The following is a 17224-nucleotide window of genomic DNA, read 5'->3' as shown; positions in this document are numbered from 1 at the left end:
GATCTTTCCCTGGTACTTGACTTAGCTTGTTGGAGCCCATTCTCTATGGTAGGCTGCCATGCTTACCATTAATGGAGCATGGGGGAGGCTTGGTCCTGCCTCAACTTAATGAGCAAGGCTTTATTGACTGCCCATGGGAGAGCTTACCCTTCAGAAGGAGTGGATGGGAGCAGGAGAAGGGGTAGGAGGAAGAACTGTGGTTGGAATGTAAAGTGAAATTTAAGAAAAGGGAAAAAAGGAGCTCATGGAGACAAACCTGAGAGGAAAGTGTTCTACTTAGAGAACAGATTGAGACTAAAGGAGAACAGAATGAGACTAAAGACTACTAGCATGGCGCCTACATATCTTAAGAGGAAAAATGGAAATGGACAAGGATTCAGTGACAAATGTCATACTGCTTGTAAATGCTATGCATATGGTAGGAACCCACTGCTTACAAGCAGTAAAAGGGGTAGGAACACAGAACCAACATAGGGTGTCTTCCTCCATCTTATTTTTTGAGACAATGCTTACTGAATTCAAAGTTCACTGATTGGCCATACTGACTAGCCACTATTTTCCATCTCTCTCATTCCGGGGCTAGAAGTGCAGAAACATGCTGTCATGCCTGGCTTTCCTTGGGTACTTGGAATCCGAATTCAGGTCCTCTTGCTTGCATAGCAAGTATTTTACTGATTGAGTCGTCTTTCCAGCCACTGAGCTGTCTTTCCAGCCAAAGAAAGGACTAATATTAGATTTGTGCTACATTTTTGTCTTGTTTTGCTTTAAATATAACATTAACTGCCAGTTTTAAATAGTACCAACTATATAATGTGACAGAAAGTGGGAAAAAAATGCCTTCAGAGCAAAACTTTACTTTTAAATACATGGTATTTTTATAATATAGGGCAACAATAGTAAAATATTGATTAGTATGATTTTGTTTGACTATAAACTGCAGGGGTCAAGCTGCTGGCTTTTTCAGCAGCGGATGATGATTAACCTCAGGGCAAGATCCAACCTAGTTAAGTTTCCAGTTTGTGAAAAGGAACTATGATTATCTTAAATACCACCATAGAACCTTCATCCAACAACAGATGGAAACAGAGGCAGAGACCCACATAGGAGCACTGGACTGAGCTCCCAAGGTTCAGTTGAAGAGGAGAAGGAGTGAGAATATGAACAAAGAGGTCAAGACTGTGAGGGGTTCAACTACTGAGACACATTGCCTGAGCTAATGGGAGTTCACCTATTCCAACTAGACTGAGAGTGAACAAGCATAGGATCAAACTAGTCCCTCTGAATGTGGTTGGCAGTTGGGGCAGACTGAGGGGCCACTGACAGTGGTACTGGAATTTGTCTCTACTGCATCTACTGGCTTTTTGGGTTATTGTTCTCTTTGGATGTATACCTTGCTCAGCCTAGATGTAGTGTGTGTGTGGCGGTGGTGGTGGGGGGGTGTCTTGGACTTTCCACAAGGCAAAGTGTCTTACCCTCTCTTAGGATTAGAGGGAGGTGGAGTAGGAGGCTGTGTGGAGGGAATGGGAGGAGGGGAGGGAGTGGAAATTTGGATTGGTATTTTTTTAAGTAATAAAAAATTTATAAAAAAAAAAAGAAAGAAAAGGAATTAAAGAAAAGCATAAAGCTGGGTATGGTGGTGTAAGTTTTAAGCCCATCACTCAGAAAGCAAGGGCTGGTGAATCTCTTGAGTTTGAGGCAAGTCTGGTCTACTGAACAAGTTCAAAGACAGCCAAGATTAGGCAGTGAAGGAACCATGGAAAACAGAACACTGGTGAAGGTGCAATTGAACGAGGGGTCCATGTTCCAGCTCCAGCAAGCAGCAGACCTTGGCAGCTTCAGCCACATGGTTCTGGCTTTAGAGTCAAGGATAGAAGGAGGGCATTATAGAACCTTCTTCCTCCGTGTCTAAAGAAACCACTGTAGTCAGGCATTTAGGGATGTTCCTAAATGGAGGCCCAAAGAGACCATTATGTGAAGCTGTGAAGGAGACCCCAAGGTGTTAAAGATGCCAGAGCTGAGGGATACCTGCTGAAACAAGCTGCTAAGAGGGAGTGGAACCAGCCTGAGAGAAAGCAGTAGGATGTGCCAGGCAGTGGTGGAGCATGCATTGAATTCCAGTGCTCAGGAGGCAAAGACAGGAGGATCTCTGTGAGTTCAAGACCAGCCTGGTCTACAAAGCAAGTTTCAGGACAGTCAAAACTACACAGAGAAACCCTGTCTTAAAAGCTTAACAAAAAGAAGTATGTTTCCGTCAAAAAAGCTGAAAGAATTGGAGATCTGAAGAACACTTTGACATCAGAATGGAGAGGCAGAGTTTGGAGCTTGCCCAGATGACTTTTGGTCCAGTATTTCCTCACTATGCTCCCTTCCCTATAATTTGAAATAGTCATGTATATCCTGTGCCATTATATGTTGGAAGTATGTGATCTGCCTTTTTACTTTTATTTTACAGGGGATTGCAGTTAAAAGATTGTATGACTCTCAGAAGAGACTTCGAACTTTGGATTTTTAAATATTGTTGTGACTGTGAAAGACTATGGGGACTTTGAAATTGGACTAAACACATTTTTGCATTATGAAATGGTGACGAGCTTATGGGAGTCAGGTAGTAAAATATGGTAATTTGAATGCAATTGGTCCCCATAATCTCATAGGGAATGGCACTATTAGGAAGTACGGCCTTGTTGAAGTAGGTATGTCACTGTGAGGTGGGCTTTGAAGTCTCCTATGATCAAGATACTGCCCAGTGTCTCGGTTCACTTCCTGTTGCCTGCACAAGATGTAGAACTCTCAACTACCTCTCCGGCACCATGTCTGCCTGCATGTTGCCTTGCTTCCCACCATGATGATAATGTACTGAACCTCTGAACTGCAAGCCACCCCATTAAATGCTTTCCTTCATAAGAGTGGCCATGGTCATGGTGTCTCTTCACAGCAATAGAAACCCTAACTAAGGCAAACTCCATGCCTTCCAAATATTAACCTACTTAACCTGCTTCAAGGTGGCACATCTCTTAGTATCACTATTCTCAAAATGGTGTACAAATTAGGCAGAATTCAGTGTCAGACCTCTCTCTTACCACACACAGCAATAACTTTAAATATGTATTTGTGGGGGAAACTGAAGTCTCATCAATGAATTGTCTTGAGCTGCTGCTTAGCATGTCAATAGGGACCTGTTCGCAACAGTTTTCTCACTTCCACAATGGCTTTTACTCTGTTTACTCTTTATATTTTATTTTGATAATAATATATAAAATATTATATAAATGACTTTTTTGGCAAATTGATCAGAAAGCCTGTCTTGCTGTCATTTCTCGTGTCTCTTGACCTTCCATTCCTCTCCTCCAGGTTTATCAGGGATCCCTGATTCGTGTGCCACTGGCCGGGATAGATGGCACCTGAACAAGGGACCTGAGGACAACGTGGAGGCTTGAGAAACGTCACTGTACATGAGGACAGGCTTGACCACTCACCTGAACCACCGCGGCCAGCAGAGCAAAACAATTTCCATGGGAAACCCAACCCTGAGTCAAATTTTGCTATAATTCTAATGAGCATTTACATTAAATCTGTAGGTGAGTTCTGTGAGGAATGTTGCTATAATTTTAATGGACATTTACACTGAATCTGTAGATTGCGTTCAGTGAGATTGTCATTGTTGCTGTGTTTCTTCTACTTTCCCAAGAAAATAGTAGATCTTTCCATTTTCTAATGTCTTAAATTTCTTTCTTAAAAGATTTAAAGTTCTTATCATACAGGTTTTTCCATTTGTGTGGTCTACTCTTGGGTGGGGGTCCAGTTATCTCAGCTAGTGGTTTTTTCCTGCTATCAGGTATTGCTTCAGGGTAAACTACTGAGACTCAGGCCTCTTATTAAATTTATCAAGGGCCAGTGATCTACTCTGGCAGGTGATAATGGTTGGAAGTGGGGAACATCCTTTAGGTGGCCTGCCTATACTTAGCTTATCATGACTGGTCCCCACATTTTCCCCCTTCACAAATCTTGGGTCCTGCTTGCTTAGAGTTACTCCAAGGTATTTTATGGTGTTTATGGCTATTTAAAAGGATGATGCCTCATTTATTCTATGTGTAAAAGAGATACATTTGGTTTGTTTTCAGATTCTGGCTATGATAAAGTAATTCTGCTGTAAACACAGCTGAGCACGTGTCCTTATGATGTGGTTGAATATCTTTTGTATTGAGGCCCAAAAGGGGTACTGCTGAGTTTTAAGGTAGATATTTGCCTAATTTTGAGAAATTGCCATACTATAATCCAAAAGCAGCTCTGCCAGTTTACACTTCCAGCAGTGGAATTTTCTCTTTACCCACATTCTCTTAAGCATAAGTTGTTAGCAGTATTTTTAATCTTGGTCATTTTTACAGGAATAAGATGAAATCTCAGAGTTTTGATTCACATTTCTCTAAAGGTTTAAGGATGTTATGTTTAAGCATTTTTTTAGTGTCTTTCAGTCATTTTAAGTTCATCTAATTGAGAGTTTTAAGTTTATGTCTGTAACCTAATTCTATTGGATTATTTGATCTTTTGATGACTAATTTCCTGAGTTCTTCATATGCTTTTGGAATGGGTTTATGATAAGTAAAGATCTTTCCCCATTCTATAGGCTGATATTATGCCTTGTTATACAGAAGCTTCTCAGTTCAGGAGATCTGATTTTTTGTTTCTCTCAATGTTTGTGCCACTGAGGATGTGTTTGAGATGTACCAAAGTGTACTTCTAATTTTTCTTCTGTGAGGTTCAATGTGGTTTTTTTATGTTGAGGCCTTTGATTCATTTAAACTTGAGTTTTTGTGCATGGAGATAGATATGAATCTATTTTAATTCTTCTACATGTTGATGTCTATGAGGCCAGCATCATTAGTTAAATATGCTTCCTTTTTCATTCTCCTATCAGTTAGGCAGACTTGAATCTTAAGAGGAAGATAGCTTACAAACTTTTAACTAAATATTCAATAGCAAAAGCCCTAGTTGTAATATTCTTATGGGAGATATTGAACCACTAGGTAAAATTCTTAAAGAGAGCAATGAGCAATTTCCAATAGAGAGCTTACAGAAGCTGCCAGACATGTACTCAAGCAGGTAAAATATAGATCAACAGGTAAAGTATATAATAATCAACAAGTACAGTATATTAATTGTGATTCAGCTATGGCAAGTGTGTGTGTAGTAAGTGCAAAAACTTATTCTACAGCAGTTTTATTTAAAAATCATTTTTATGGCTGCATTTTCCTGTTTTTGCCAGTTAAGATATTAAACTCTTAATTTAAAGCACTAGCTTGTCTAATACAAAAGAGCAAAGTGAAATCTAAGAGATAGTTAACAGAGTATTGGCTATGATCAATGCTTCTTATACTAAGCAATAGATCAAATAATAATTTTAATATAGTAATTCTTGGACAATTATGTTTGCTCAATTCAAAGGTCAGAATAATAATCTTTCTCCAGATGATTGTTGCTACAATTCGCACAACTATATTTGCTAATGTTATAGCTAAGGATCCCTTGAAGGACATTATGCTGAATTTTAGACATGGCTCTTCCAATGGAAGAACTGCATATATGGTTAATAATAAAAAAAATGTGGAGCGTGATATAACCCCTTAAAAACAACTTAAGAGGATAAAAGTTGTAGACAGAGCTGACATAATGACACCAAGGTGACCTTTGCGAAAGCAAGGTTAAAAAAAAAAAAAGCCCTTATAATAAATTATAAAGAAAACCCATCCGGGGCTGGAGAGATGGCTCAGAGGTTAAGAGCATTGCCTCCTCTTCCAAAGGTGCTGAGTTCAATTCCCAGCAACCACATAGTGGCTGACAACCATCTGTAATGGGGTCTGGTGCCCTCTTCAGGCCTGCAGGCATACACACAGACAGAATATTGTATACATAATAAATAAATATGTAAATAATTAATTAATTAATTTTTTTTAAAGAACCTGACCTATATATTTGGAGTTGAGGATTGTGTTTCTGCTTTTTTCACAGAAATAAAACAAAGCTGGATGAGATGACTGCATAACAGTAAAGGAATGGCAGACCCGATGACATCGTAGTTGCAAACACTCCATAGAGGAGTTCGAGAGGAATCCTTGATCCCGTCTTCCCTGCACCCACAGAGAGGAGTGCCTGATCACAGGACCTGCTACTCCACTCTACACTGCAGGGTGTCATTCTGCCTCCAGAGATTCCACACAGAGACCTCGCTGAGATGATTGCCAAGATGTGCATGTGCTTCAGGTAGCTGAATCCAGCTCACCTCACCCAGGAGTGTCACCTGCCCTAAAAAAAACGGATGCTGAGCTGCTTTCAGACCTGGGACACAGACCCAGAGGCCCCACTGTGACTACAATTTTCTGCAGTTTGAATCCTGTTTGCTTTGGAGCTGAGATGCAGACTAAACATCCGACTGTTTTAATCTCTGGGACACAGAACTCATTTTGATTAAAATATTAAGCCCTCATCACTTAAGAAGTGGGCAGACTAAGGGCTTAACTGTTCTTCAGAGATTGAAACTGGTAGTTAATAACAACAATGTCGTTGTACTCTTACTGAAATTGACCTAATGCTATTTGTAACTGTTTATAGATGTTAAGAAAAGTTTAACACACCCTGTAAAATGTTTGGGTTTAATGCATATGCTAAGAATTTTAGATTTTGATCCCTTTGTGCTGCCTTAAAAGAGAAATGTTGTTTTTATACTGATCATACCGGCATAGTCAAAAAATAGCCTGGCTAAGGTCAGAAAAGGATTAGAGTGTAGAAAAAAGCAGAGAGAGCAAGAGGAAGGATGGTTTCCCCAGGATCACCACCCTTTTACCCTCCCTTTTAGCACCCCTTTTAGGATTTTTATTATTGATGGCTTTTAGACCATGGGTCCTTAATAGTCATCCAAGCCCATTCAGATCCATTATCACTGGCTTGATCTGACTGATTGAGGGCTAGAAGAAGCCCCTTGAGAGTGAGTCTCCTATTGGAGCCACATAAAACCCAGAGATAAGTGTGTCTGTCCACAACAGTCATGGGCGCCAGCAAGGGGTGCAAGACAAAGAGCACCACAGGGAGAGGACCATGCATTCCGTCTCTGGGTCTCCTGAGGAACATGCCTGATTGCGTAGAGGTTGATGTCCAGTGGTACTGATATAAAAACCTAGACCCTCTCCTCCCCAAACAGACATCTGTAACTTTGAAAAGAAATTTCTTCCACCAAGTTGGAAAGAAATTTCCCCCACCAATTAAACATCGGAGGATAGAGCCTCTGTTCACACACACACACACACACACACACACACTCTGGTTAATGCCCGCTCATCTACCAGATGACCTTTAACTCCCTTCATTCTAATACTTAAAAAGAGCTGACATGCCGGAAGCAAAGACCTGTATTTTGAGATTTGTATTTTGTTTACAGCCATCTTAAGCTCACAAGTTAAATGAAATATTTACCTCTATCCCCTCTGCAGGGTAAATTCTGGCCTAGGAGATTAATCTGGTATCTTATCTCCTAGTGAGACAACAGCTCCAGGCCTTAGAAGCAATTAGCACCTCCTTTGTTAGCTAAAATCTTTCTCTCAGCCAGAGACCTTCCAGACCTGAATTCCAGGAGACCCAGACGGGGACTTTCCTGACACCCTCCCCTCCCCCTGCCCATTTGCTATATAACAGCTTCTGAGGAATAATAAAAGTTGCAGCTTGATCAGAAAAAAAAATGACTTTTTCTATTCCTCTGATCTATTTGCCATAGAAAAGACTATCATAAATGCAGGCAGAAGAGTAAGTAACGGTAACTACAATGTGTGAACTTTCCGCATATGTTAACATTGCTCATGTGGTGACTATAAAAGATCACCAGAATTTTTTAATGATTGTAATTAGTAAATAAAAATTCTGAGAATTGATCCACAACATAAGTGACAAATAGTCTAAGGTTTAAAGCAACACTCGTGGTAAATTTCATTTGCTCATTCCAAAAAGAGACTTTGAGTGGTCATCTGCCAGTCCATTGCCTAATCAGTGAGGCTACAGGGGTAAGCGGACAAAAGCCTACTGACTCTCAAGTTCATAAATGAACAGTAAGACAGACACACAGAGAGACAACAAATGTTAGAGGAGGAAAATAAACTTGTCTGCACTGTATGGGTTAGGTAGAAGGAACAATAACAAGTAGGACCACCAGCTGAGTATGTGGCTTGTAAGCAAGCGATAAGTGAATAGAAAACATGACAGGCAGCTGTCAGGAAGCCTGCAAGTGCAGAAAGATGCTTGAGTGTTCACTGTGACTGGGGTGCAGTGGCAAGGACAAAAAAACTCAAGTTCAAGTCAGAGATTAGATAAAAACCTGACCTACTTGACTCGTGGCAGGCACTCTGAATGGAACCGGAGGCAAGTGGGTTCTAAGAAAGGAATAGCACTCTGATTTCTGTGTCAATGAATTCATTTAACCGTGGGAAAAGGCAATGGACTTCCCTCATGTTTGCTAGCTAGGATGATTATGTTTATATAGCATTGTTTTCAATATAACTGGAAAATGAAATCAAGCTATTCACATGGTTCTGATAGTGGGTGATGTTTCACTATTGGTAGACCAAGCGTATGTGTGTGTGTCCACCATGAACCTTAGTCAAAATGAGAATTTGTTTTGTAAGTCAAAATGATTATTTTAAACTAGAATCATGGTCTTACTTATTGTGTTCTTCTTTTCCTGCAAGAGCAAAACCCTTTTTGCTAACAGTACCACTGTGCCTTTGCAGAATTGGTTCAATGCCTTTGTGGTCAGTAGTAGCAGTAACAGCAGCGACCGCAGCATTAACAGTAGCGTTGGAGAAGTCCACAACAGCTGCAGCAGCCAGAGCAGCAGAAGCAGGTGCAGCAGCCGCTGAAGCATTGGAAGTGGAAGCAGAAACGGCATTCGAAGTGGAAGTGGAACCTGAAGCGGCGTCACCACCAGCCGAAGCAACAGCACAAGCCGTTCTGTCATTAGAGCTCTCAAGTGTGACTTCAGGTTCCTGGAGTCCGTAATTCCTCTCCTCTTCGGCCTTTAAGGAAAGTTCAAGTTATGTTATCTGTCACTAAGAGGGAGTTTTATAGTTTCATTCATTCTATTGTTTGTCAGTGCCATATCTTGATTTTAGTCCACAAATAGATGTGTTTGTATTTTACCCATACAGAACACTGGCATTTTGTAACCTGTGCTTCATTGATGCTTGAGTAAAAGGCCCAAAGTTTTCAGAAATTTCAAAAGGAGACATTATCCATCTGACTTTTTAAAATCTACTCTTCGTTACATAACACATTCACCTCCTGCGTGATAAGAAGAAATATCAAGAAAGGGACAAAATGTGTCCTATCCAGTCTGTGTGACCTGGTTTTTATGTAGCAGCAGGTGGACAGAGTGTGACAGTGAAGGACTTCCGGAAGAAAAGGAACCCCCCCCTCTCTCCCTTCTGCACCCCATTAATACTTTCCCCGTGGCCTTTGATAATTGCCCACTGGGATCCTAGGAAAACAGTGAAGCTCACCTTTGAAGTGCATGGACAAAGTGTGCCATTACTCACAGCAGAGGGGAGTTGCTGAGCTGCAAGTTAGGTTTCTGGAGATGCCCTCTGGCTCCTTAGCCATTGTTACACCTGAGGGCTGTCAGGTAATGGTCCGTTTCAGTAGTAGCATCTACTTGTAGTAGAAGCTACAGAGAAAAACCTGGAGGAGTCATCAAAAGCTCTGAAAGGGTGCTACCCATTCACTGGTTTATGTCACGAAGCAGTTGATGAAATTCCATAAGGCTTCTGGGCAGTGGTGGCACGTACCTGTAATCCCAGCGCTTGGGAGGAAGAGGCAGATGGATCTCTTAAGGCCAGCCTGGTCTACAGGGTGAATTCCAGGACAGCCAGGGCTACACAGAGAAACCCTGTCTCAAACAAAACAAAACAAAATTCCATAAAGTTGACTCAGGTAGGTTATCCAGAACACCCACTGAACCAGGTAAATTTAAGAAGTGTGAGTTTGGGACTTAGATGACTCGGTAGTTAAGAGCATTTGAGTTTGGTTCAAGAATCCACACAGGGGCTCACATTCGTCTGGAACTCCAGTCATACAGGATCCAAGGCCTTCTTGTGACCTCAGTGGGCAACAAGCATGCATACAGTGCACAGGCATACAAGCAGGCAAAACATTCATACACAAACATACATTTAAAAAAGTAAAATAAAAGGGGGTTTTACAAGCGAACTTAATGCTAACTGGCACATGAGAAGCCTTATCTGCTTTACTTTTAAACATATCTCTAGATTGTTGTCAGTCTTGACAACTCAGTGTATCTTAGAATTCAGCATCCTACTTTGCCATCAACCAAATCTGCTGATTTTATATGCTAATTTTTTAAAAATCATCCAAGACTCATCCCAACAGTATAATATAAATAGATGGCAAAACAAAACTATTAAGACAGATAATCTGTCTTAATAGAGGAGTGGGATGGGAGGGTGTGTGGAAGGAATGGGGGGGAGTGGGAATTTGGATTAGTATTTTTTTAAAAAAAAAAATCTAATAAAAATAATAAAAAAAAATCAGGAGACACAAAAAAGGTGAAAAAAAGATGTGATAGTGTATATATTTGTCAAGAGTACTTAAAGTGGTAGTGTGGATGATCTCGATTGTTCTAATAAAGGAGATAAATCCGAGCCACAATGCACACATGAGTTTGTTTTTTTTTTATTTATTATGTATACAATATTCTGTCTGTGTGTATGTCTGCAGGCCAGAAGAGGGCACCAGACCTCATTACAGGTGGTTGTGAGCCACCATGTGGTTGCCGGGAATTGAACTCAGGACCTTTGGAAGAGCAGGCAATGCTCTTAACCACTGAGCCATCTCTCCAGCCCGCACACATGAGTTTAATGAGAGTATTTGTCAGCTTAGACACATTTTCACAGTTCTTCTCATTTATTTTTTCCTCCCATTATGCAGTTTATCTTAAGACAATAAAAAGAAACCCCTATGTTTATAACACTTTTATCATCCTCCTCTATTTTTAAGCCAGGAGGTCACATGGTATAAGTCCAAGTTAATTTTATACATACACCATGTGGAAAATAGAAACAATGAAGATGATTGAGGAAGAAAGACCTGAAAATGTTCAACTCCTATTTAGACATCAAAAAGAATCCATATCAGAGCTATGGTAGTGCAGGCCTTTAATCCCAGCACTGAGGAGGCAGAAGCAAGAGGCAATCTGAGAGTTCAAGGCTAGCCTGATCTATATAGAAAGTTCCAGATTAGCTAGGGCTATACAACAAAATGTTATCTCAAAAAAAGTAATGTATATATAGATACAATTTCATTAACAAATAACTCAGTGGTATATGTAGATTTTAGCAAGCAGAATAAAATTGACAGAGAATATCCACGCGGTGATAAAAGTGAACTTTCTTTTTATCGAAGCTAGGAATCAACCTTGTAATATTCCTGTGATATTGTCAGCTTCACCTGTCTGGCTATGAGCCTTCAGGAAGACACATTTGATGGTTTGTTACCGTAGTGGAGAAGAACTGATTGTCTAGGTCCAAGCTTTTACACTTAGCACTCAGCCTTTATCAGGTATTAGCTTCTACTCCAAGTCTTGTACTGATTTTGCTTTAGATTAATTTAATTAAAGAGGGGCTGGAGAGATGGCTCACTGGTTAAGAGCACTGACTGTCCTTCCAGAAGTCCTGAGTTCAATTTCCAGCAGTCCCGAGTTCAATTCCCAGCAATCACATGGTGGCTCACAACCATCTAGAATGAGATCTGGTGCCCTCTTCTGGCCTGCAGGTATGCATGCAGGCAGAACACCATACACATAATAAATATAAATAAATAAATAAATAAATAAATAAATACATTTAATTGAAGAAATACAGCATCTTTTACATCAGTCTCATGATACATTGTGAGGTGTGTAAAACACTGCCCTTTTGGTTTACTAGAACTGCACATATGTCTAATATCTAATTTTCAATTATTATATTTTGGTTTGTAGATTTATAATTTATATTTCAAACATGTTGATTCCTTTCATTTCAATTGTAAGTGCTCTAGAAATCATTATCATTTTCTGTATTGTTATAAAAATTGCCCTCATTTGTGTTAAAACTATGTTCAAGTGACTAAAGACAGGACTCTGCAGTTAAGAGCACTGGTTGCTCTTCCAGAGGCTCCTTGTCTGAGACCCAGCACCCACATAGCAGTTCACAACAACCTGTAACTCTAGTTGCAAGGAATCCAGCACCATCTTCTGACCTCCATGGGTACTGCATGCACATGGTACACAGAATTAGAAGCAAGGAAAAACACTCATACATCTAAATTATAAAAAAAATAATTGTTTAAATTATTTCTCATTCTAGTTTGTTGTTCTCAGTCTAATTTATTTTTACTCAAACCTTAGAAAGTAAGTGACAAGTATAGCCATGGCCTGGGGTCAAGAATGAGATGCAAGAACATTTTCAAGATGGGATCAGTTGATTTTGTGTTTGTTTGTTTGTTTTTAAATATTTGCAATTGTACATGGACAGTCTCTGAGGAAGCATCTTTTCCCTCACAGACAGAACTATTCTTTTTCACATTAGAGGGAATTACCTTTAAGTGTGCTTTTACCTTAAAAATGCCAAGTGGTGGTGTTTTCTCAAAAGATTCAGAAGATGTCTGGAATTTGGTTTTCAGGACTTTGTTAAGTTGCTCTCTTTGCTGGGCTTCCTTATCTGTTTCCATAGTAAGACATTCTGAATGTGCATGTGTGTGTCCAGTGTCACATTTTTTCTTCCCCTTTTGTTTATGAGATGTCTTTTGCTGATGACCATGTGGAAGGTTTGTTTTCCTGGTTTGAAATGTTTTTTGCCATAGAGTAATGGTTCTTAAAGCAACTTCATCCTAATAAGTCATTGGGGTTGGGAACACAAAACAAAGAGAAATGAATATCACAGTTATTTTCTTCTTATCTGCTTAGCCACTCACAATCCATTGCCCTATCATTAAGAACTGAACAGGGCTGCAGATATAATTCATTGGTGCAGCCCTTGCTTCAAATGTGTGAGGCCCTAAGTTCAAAGCCTAGCACCAGAAAATAACAATAACAAAAAAGTGAAAATAACTTACCCCAACCTAGACTTGAAGAAAATCATGAGGTAACAAGCTTAACTTCACTGATGTTATTTTAATTAAATATAACATTTTCTGCTGAACTTAAGAAGTAAATGATTTTCCTTTTCAGACAGAATCTCACCTGCAGCTTTGGCTAGCCTACAACTCACAGACATCTCTCTGCTAAAGCTGTGATCCACTACACTCAACTAAATTATATCATCTTTTAATATTACAAAAGAAGTCAGGTATAGTGTGGCACATGCCTTTAATCCTAGCACTAAGAGGCAGAGACAGAGCTCTATGATTTAAAGGCCAGCCTAGTCTCCACAGTGAGTTCCAGGACAGTCAGAACTACATAGTCCTTGTCTTTAAAAAAATAAAAAAAAATGTTTAGGTAGAAGTTTCACCTCCACCCCCTTCTCTCTCTCCAAACCCCACCCAGACATTTAGCTGGAACTCCGCTTCAACCCCACCTCTCTCTTTCCAGACCCTTACCTTCAGAAAACCAGTCATCAACGGCTTGTCCCCCTGAACTGCTCAAGACCATGCCTGCACTTTTTTTTATTATTTTATTTATTTATTTATTTATCTATTTATTTTTACTATTTAAGCTCTAATCCCTAGAGTTGCCACACGATTTCTCTCCTGCTTTCTTCCCCCCAAGAATCACCCAGGAGTTGCTTTGCTCTGTTTATTAATTAATTAATCTTATTAATTCAGCTAGATTTGGCTTATTGCGTCAGAAGAGAAACCCACAACCGAGGATTTACAAAATACCTATCAACTTGGTGCCGGACCCAGGTAGAGTTGTCTTTCCCATGAACACCTGAAAAATCACTCTCCCTTCTACCCTGCTTCCAACACACCAGACCAACTTTTGCTTGGTAAGTCACCCATTTGCAAACCAAGAGCCTATAAGAGATACAGGATCCCTTCTGAGTCTTCACCCCTTCTGGGTGAAAGGCTTGCAGATTGTCTACCATAGGACACTGCAGCGCCAGGTAACTCCAGCCTGTTCCAGAGCATGGACAGCCCCTGCCCCTTGGGTTGTGTGGGAGATGCCTTCCACAGGAATATCCCACCCACCCCTTCCATTTGGCCCCATGTTATCTTGGACGCCCCGCCATATCCTCTGGTTTCCGGTCTTCAACAAAAGACTTGTGAATGGGTACTTGCAGGTCCAAGTTCGAACCCCACACACCCTTGCGTTGTCGCCTACAAAATTTATCCAAATCAGGCCTGTCTCACACCATAGGTTGGTTTGAGCTCCCTCATCCAGGGTTAAGAGCCGATCACTCCCATGATCTGTTCTCTCTGCTTCTGCCTACTCCCCCACTCCCCCAGGACCATGCTGTAATTCTACCTGCCGGCAGATACACTCTTTGTTTCTGCCTGCTCTTGCTCTTTTGTAAAAGTCTTGTTCTTCCATCTGTCGCAGCGTGTAAATGAAAGCCAGCGGCGCCAGCTGCTTCATGCCCAGCGCATGAGTATTCACTTCCTTTCCCCAACACCTTAAGCTCCAGGTGCCTGTATCCTCCACAGGGCTCTTGTCCCTCCCCCACCCCCACATCCCTGTACTCCCCCACTCCCCACACCTCACACCCACACCTCCGCCCTCCTTCCCTTCTTCCCACCACCACTGCTGCCGCTGCCACTGACATGGATTTTTAAGTCGGTCACCCGACATGGTTTCCCACAGAAAGTGTTGACTTTCTGTTTAAAAAGTCCCTTCTGTCCTGCGTGTGTGAGCAAATCTGTGCCTCTGTGTTCACTTCAGGCTCAGTTGTGTGTGTAAATGTGTGGTCACTGAATGCTTGTTTCTGATTGGTTTTGAGTGCCTGAATGTATGTGTTTCATCTGTCAGCCACTGCTATTAACAAAAAGTTAGTTTAAAACCTGTAATTCCGAGTTGAAATTGCTCTGGCAAATAACACATGGTCTGCTGGCATTTTGACTAAGGTTAAACAGAGGAAGGGCAAATGACTTCACTGCTGTCTTAAATAAAGGTGACCACATGGAGTGGCCCCAATAAGAAAACATTAGGTCTCCAATATTTTAGGTGAGAATAGATTTCTGTATGTTAATTCCTGCTCTATCCTAAAAACAAGGTTTATAAAAGATAGGCTTTAAAACAATGCTGGTTTACTGGGGTATACATCCATGTCTAGGAATGTATCTTGCTGACAGCCAGATTTTATAACATATTACTGATTTTTAAAACACTAAGTTGTTTGCAATGTTAAAACTTGGTTTGCCTTCTATAGATTATGATTATGCTCCATGTCTTAGGACCACAACTGAACAGCAGAGACTGAGGTATCCCTATCTTATGATGTAGCAAGATGATTCAGGCTAACAAAAATCAGCTCAAAAGCGTATGTCTAACCTTCTTGCTTTTACTAACATTGGTAAGATAACACTAATTTGGTAAACTAGCTATATAGAAAATTGTTATGCTCTATAATATTGTACAGAGACATACAAGTTAACCATCAGTTACCTCATAAAGGACCAATTTCTTTGATATATTCACATTTATCTTAATGTAAGCCTAAACAACATTTGTCTAACTTAGACATACCTAACAGATAATGATCCCCTGGCCCTCAAATACTTCAGAGACCTGAGAATATGGCATTTTAATAAAAAAAAATTCTCAAAATAGAGATATGAGAGCTCCTAGAAGCATCCTGTATCTCCTCTAAGGAAGACGAATAGACACAGAAGAACTTCCACTTGGAGCTTTAAATGTAGCAAGGCCAGTCACAGAACAGAGAACCACTTTGCTCTTTAACTGCTGCCAAGACTCTGTCCAGACTGTAGACAATAGTACACTGCTTTTCCTATACAATGTATGCTGGTCCCCCACAAGTTCTTACTCCAAAATGAAGTCTGTCAAATTTTCTGGGCCTGGCACCTGAGGACCGTTAATACCCTGGGACCTCTGTTCCCAACAACCATGGGAGACCTGGGATTGCTGTCTAAGTAGCTGGAAAGCTGTCTCACTTCTGCTTACTCATGTAAAATTTATCTTTCTTAAATCTCATAGTGTTTGATGACTAGGGTACTGACAAATTTACCAGTTTAACTGCTCTCCCCCTGACTCCAAAGTTACAATCACTTTGGTAGCTCATTAGTTCATTAGTTAAGTTTCCTGTTATAAATACAGACAGGTTTGTATCATTCACAGGTTTCACAGTACAGAATAACCAGCTTTCAGATGTAACTTTGGAGGTACAGAGTTTTAGCATTGATAAATGCGGTTTTGAAATGCCAACTCCTCCCCCTCTGAAACAGGTTAGTGTGGTGATATTTTGTTTGTGCTTTAACAAATAAAGCTTGCCTGAAGATTAGAGTGTGGAACTAGCCACACTAGCTAGCCATAGAGGCCAGGCAGTGGTGGCACACACCTTTAATCTGAGCACTTGGGAGACAGAGGCAGATGGATCTCTGTGAGTTCAAGGCTACCCTGGGCTGCATAAGATTGAATCAGTCTAAAAGGGAAACTCATGGTCAGTTTGTAATAGAATTATCCCTAAACACTGGATAGAGTTGGTTAAAGATGTTTTAGAGTCTGATCCACAATTACAATGTAATACCTGGTTCAGAGAAGAGACTAAGACTATTGAACAACAGAGTAAAGCTAGTGGTATGGAAATCTCCCATGATCAAATTCTTGGAGAAGGAAATTATGTTACTATAAAAAGGCAATCCCTCAAGACTAGAGATACTTGGTTGTAGCAGTCTTAGAGCCTGATCCCCAATTACAATACAGGAGTTGGTGGAAAAATGAAGCTAAGACCACTGAACAACAAAGTAGGGCTAGAGGAATAGAAGTCTCCGAGGAGATTATGCTAATGTACAAAAGTAATCTCTACATGATGGCCACACCCTGACTTCATGCCTTGCAGCAGCTTTGAATATTTGGAAAAGAATTGAAGAAGTAGGAAAGAAAATTGGGTCATTTACTAAAGTTATACAGAGTCCAAAAGAAACCTTCACTGATCTCTGACAAAGATTGACTACAGCAGTCAATAGAATGACACCACATACAGAGACTAGACAAATAATAATTGAGTCTCTAGCTTTT

General features: G+C 40.4%; 1 protein-coding gene across 5 annotated transcripts in view; it reads right to left on the bottom strand.

Moving 5' to 3' along the window:
• The window catches only part of LOC125391845 (ankyrin repeat domain-containing protein 26-like), an 86780-nt gene that overhangs the window by 48227 nt on the left and 21329 nt on the right, over window positions 1-17224 (bottom strand). For all 5 annotated transcript variants that reach the window (XM_087906314.1, XM_087906312.1, XM_087906313.1 and 2 more), the window contains exons 6-7: window positions 12649-12921; window positions 8701-9053 (exon numbers count right to left, since the gene is read on the bottom strand). In XM_087906314.1, the coding sequence (XP_087762440.1) occupies window positions 8701-9053; window positions 12649-12921 (626 nt within the window). The remainder of the gene's footprint in view (window positions 1-8700; window positions 9054-12648; window positions 12922-17224) is intronic.

The sequence above is a fragment of the Myodes glareolus genome, chromosome 5, assembly GCF_982192425.1.
Source record: "Myodes glareolus chromosome 5, mMyoGla1.1, whole genome shotgun sequence".
NCBI classification, from domain to species: Eukaryota; Metazoa; Chordata; class Mammalia; order Rodentia; family Cricetidae; genus Myodes; species Myodes glareolus.
Note: the sequence above shows the minus strand (reverse complement) of the source record. Positions and strands in the feature narration are given on the sequence as shown.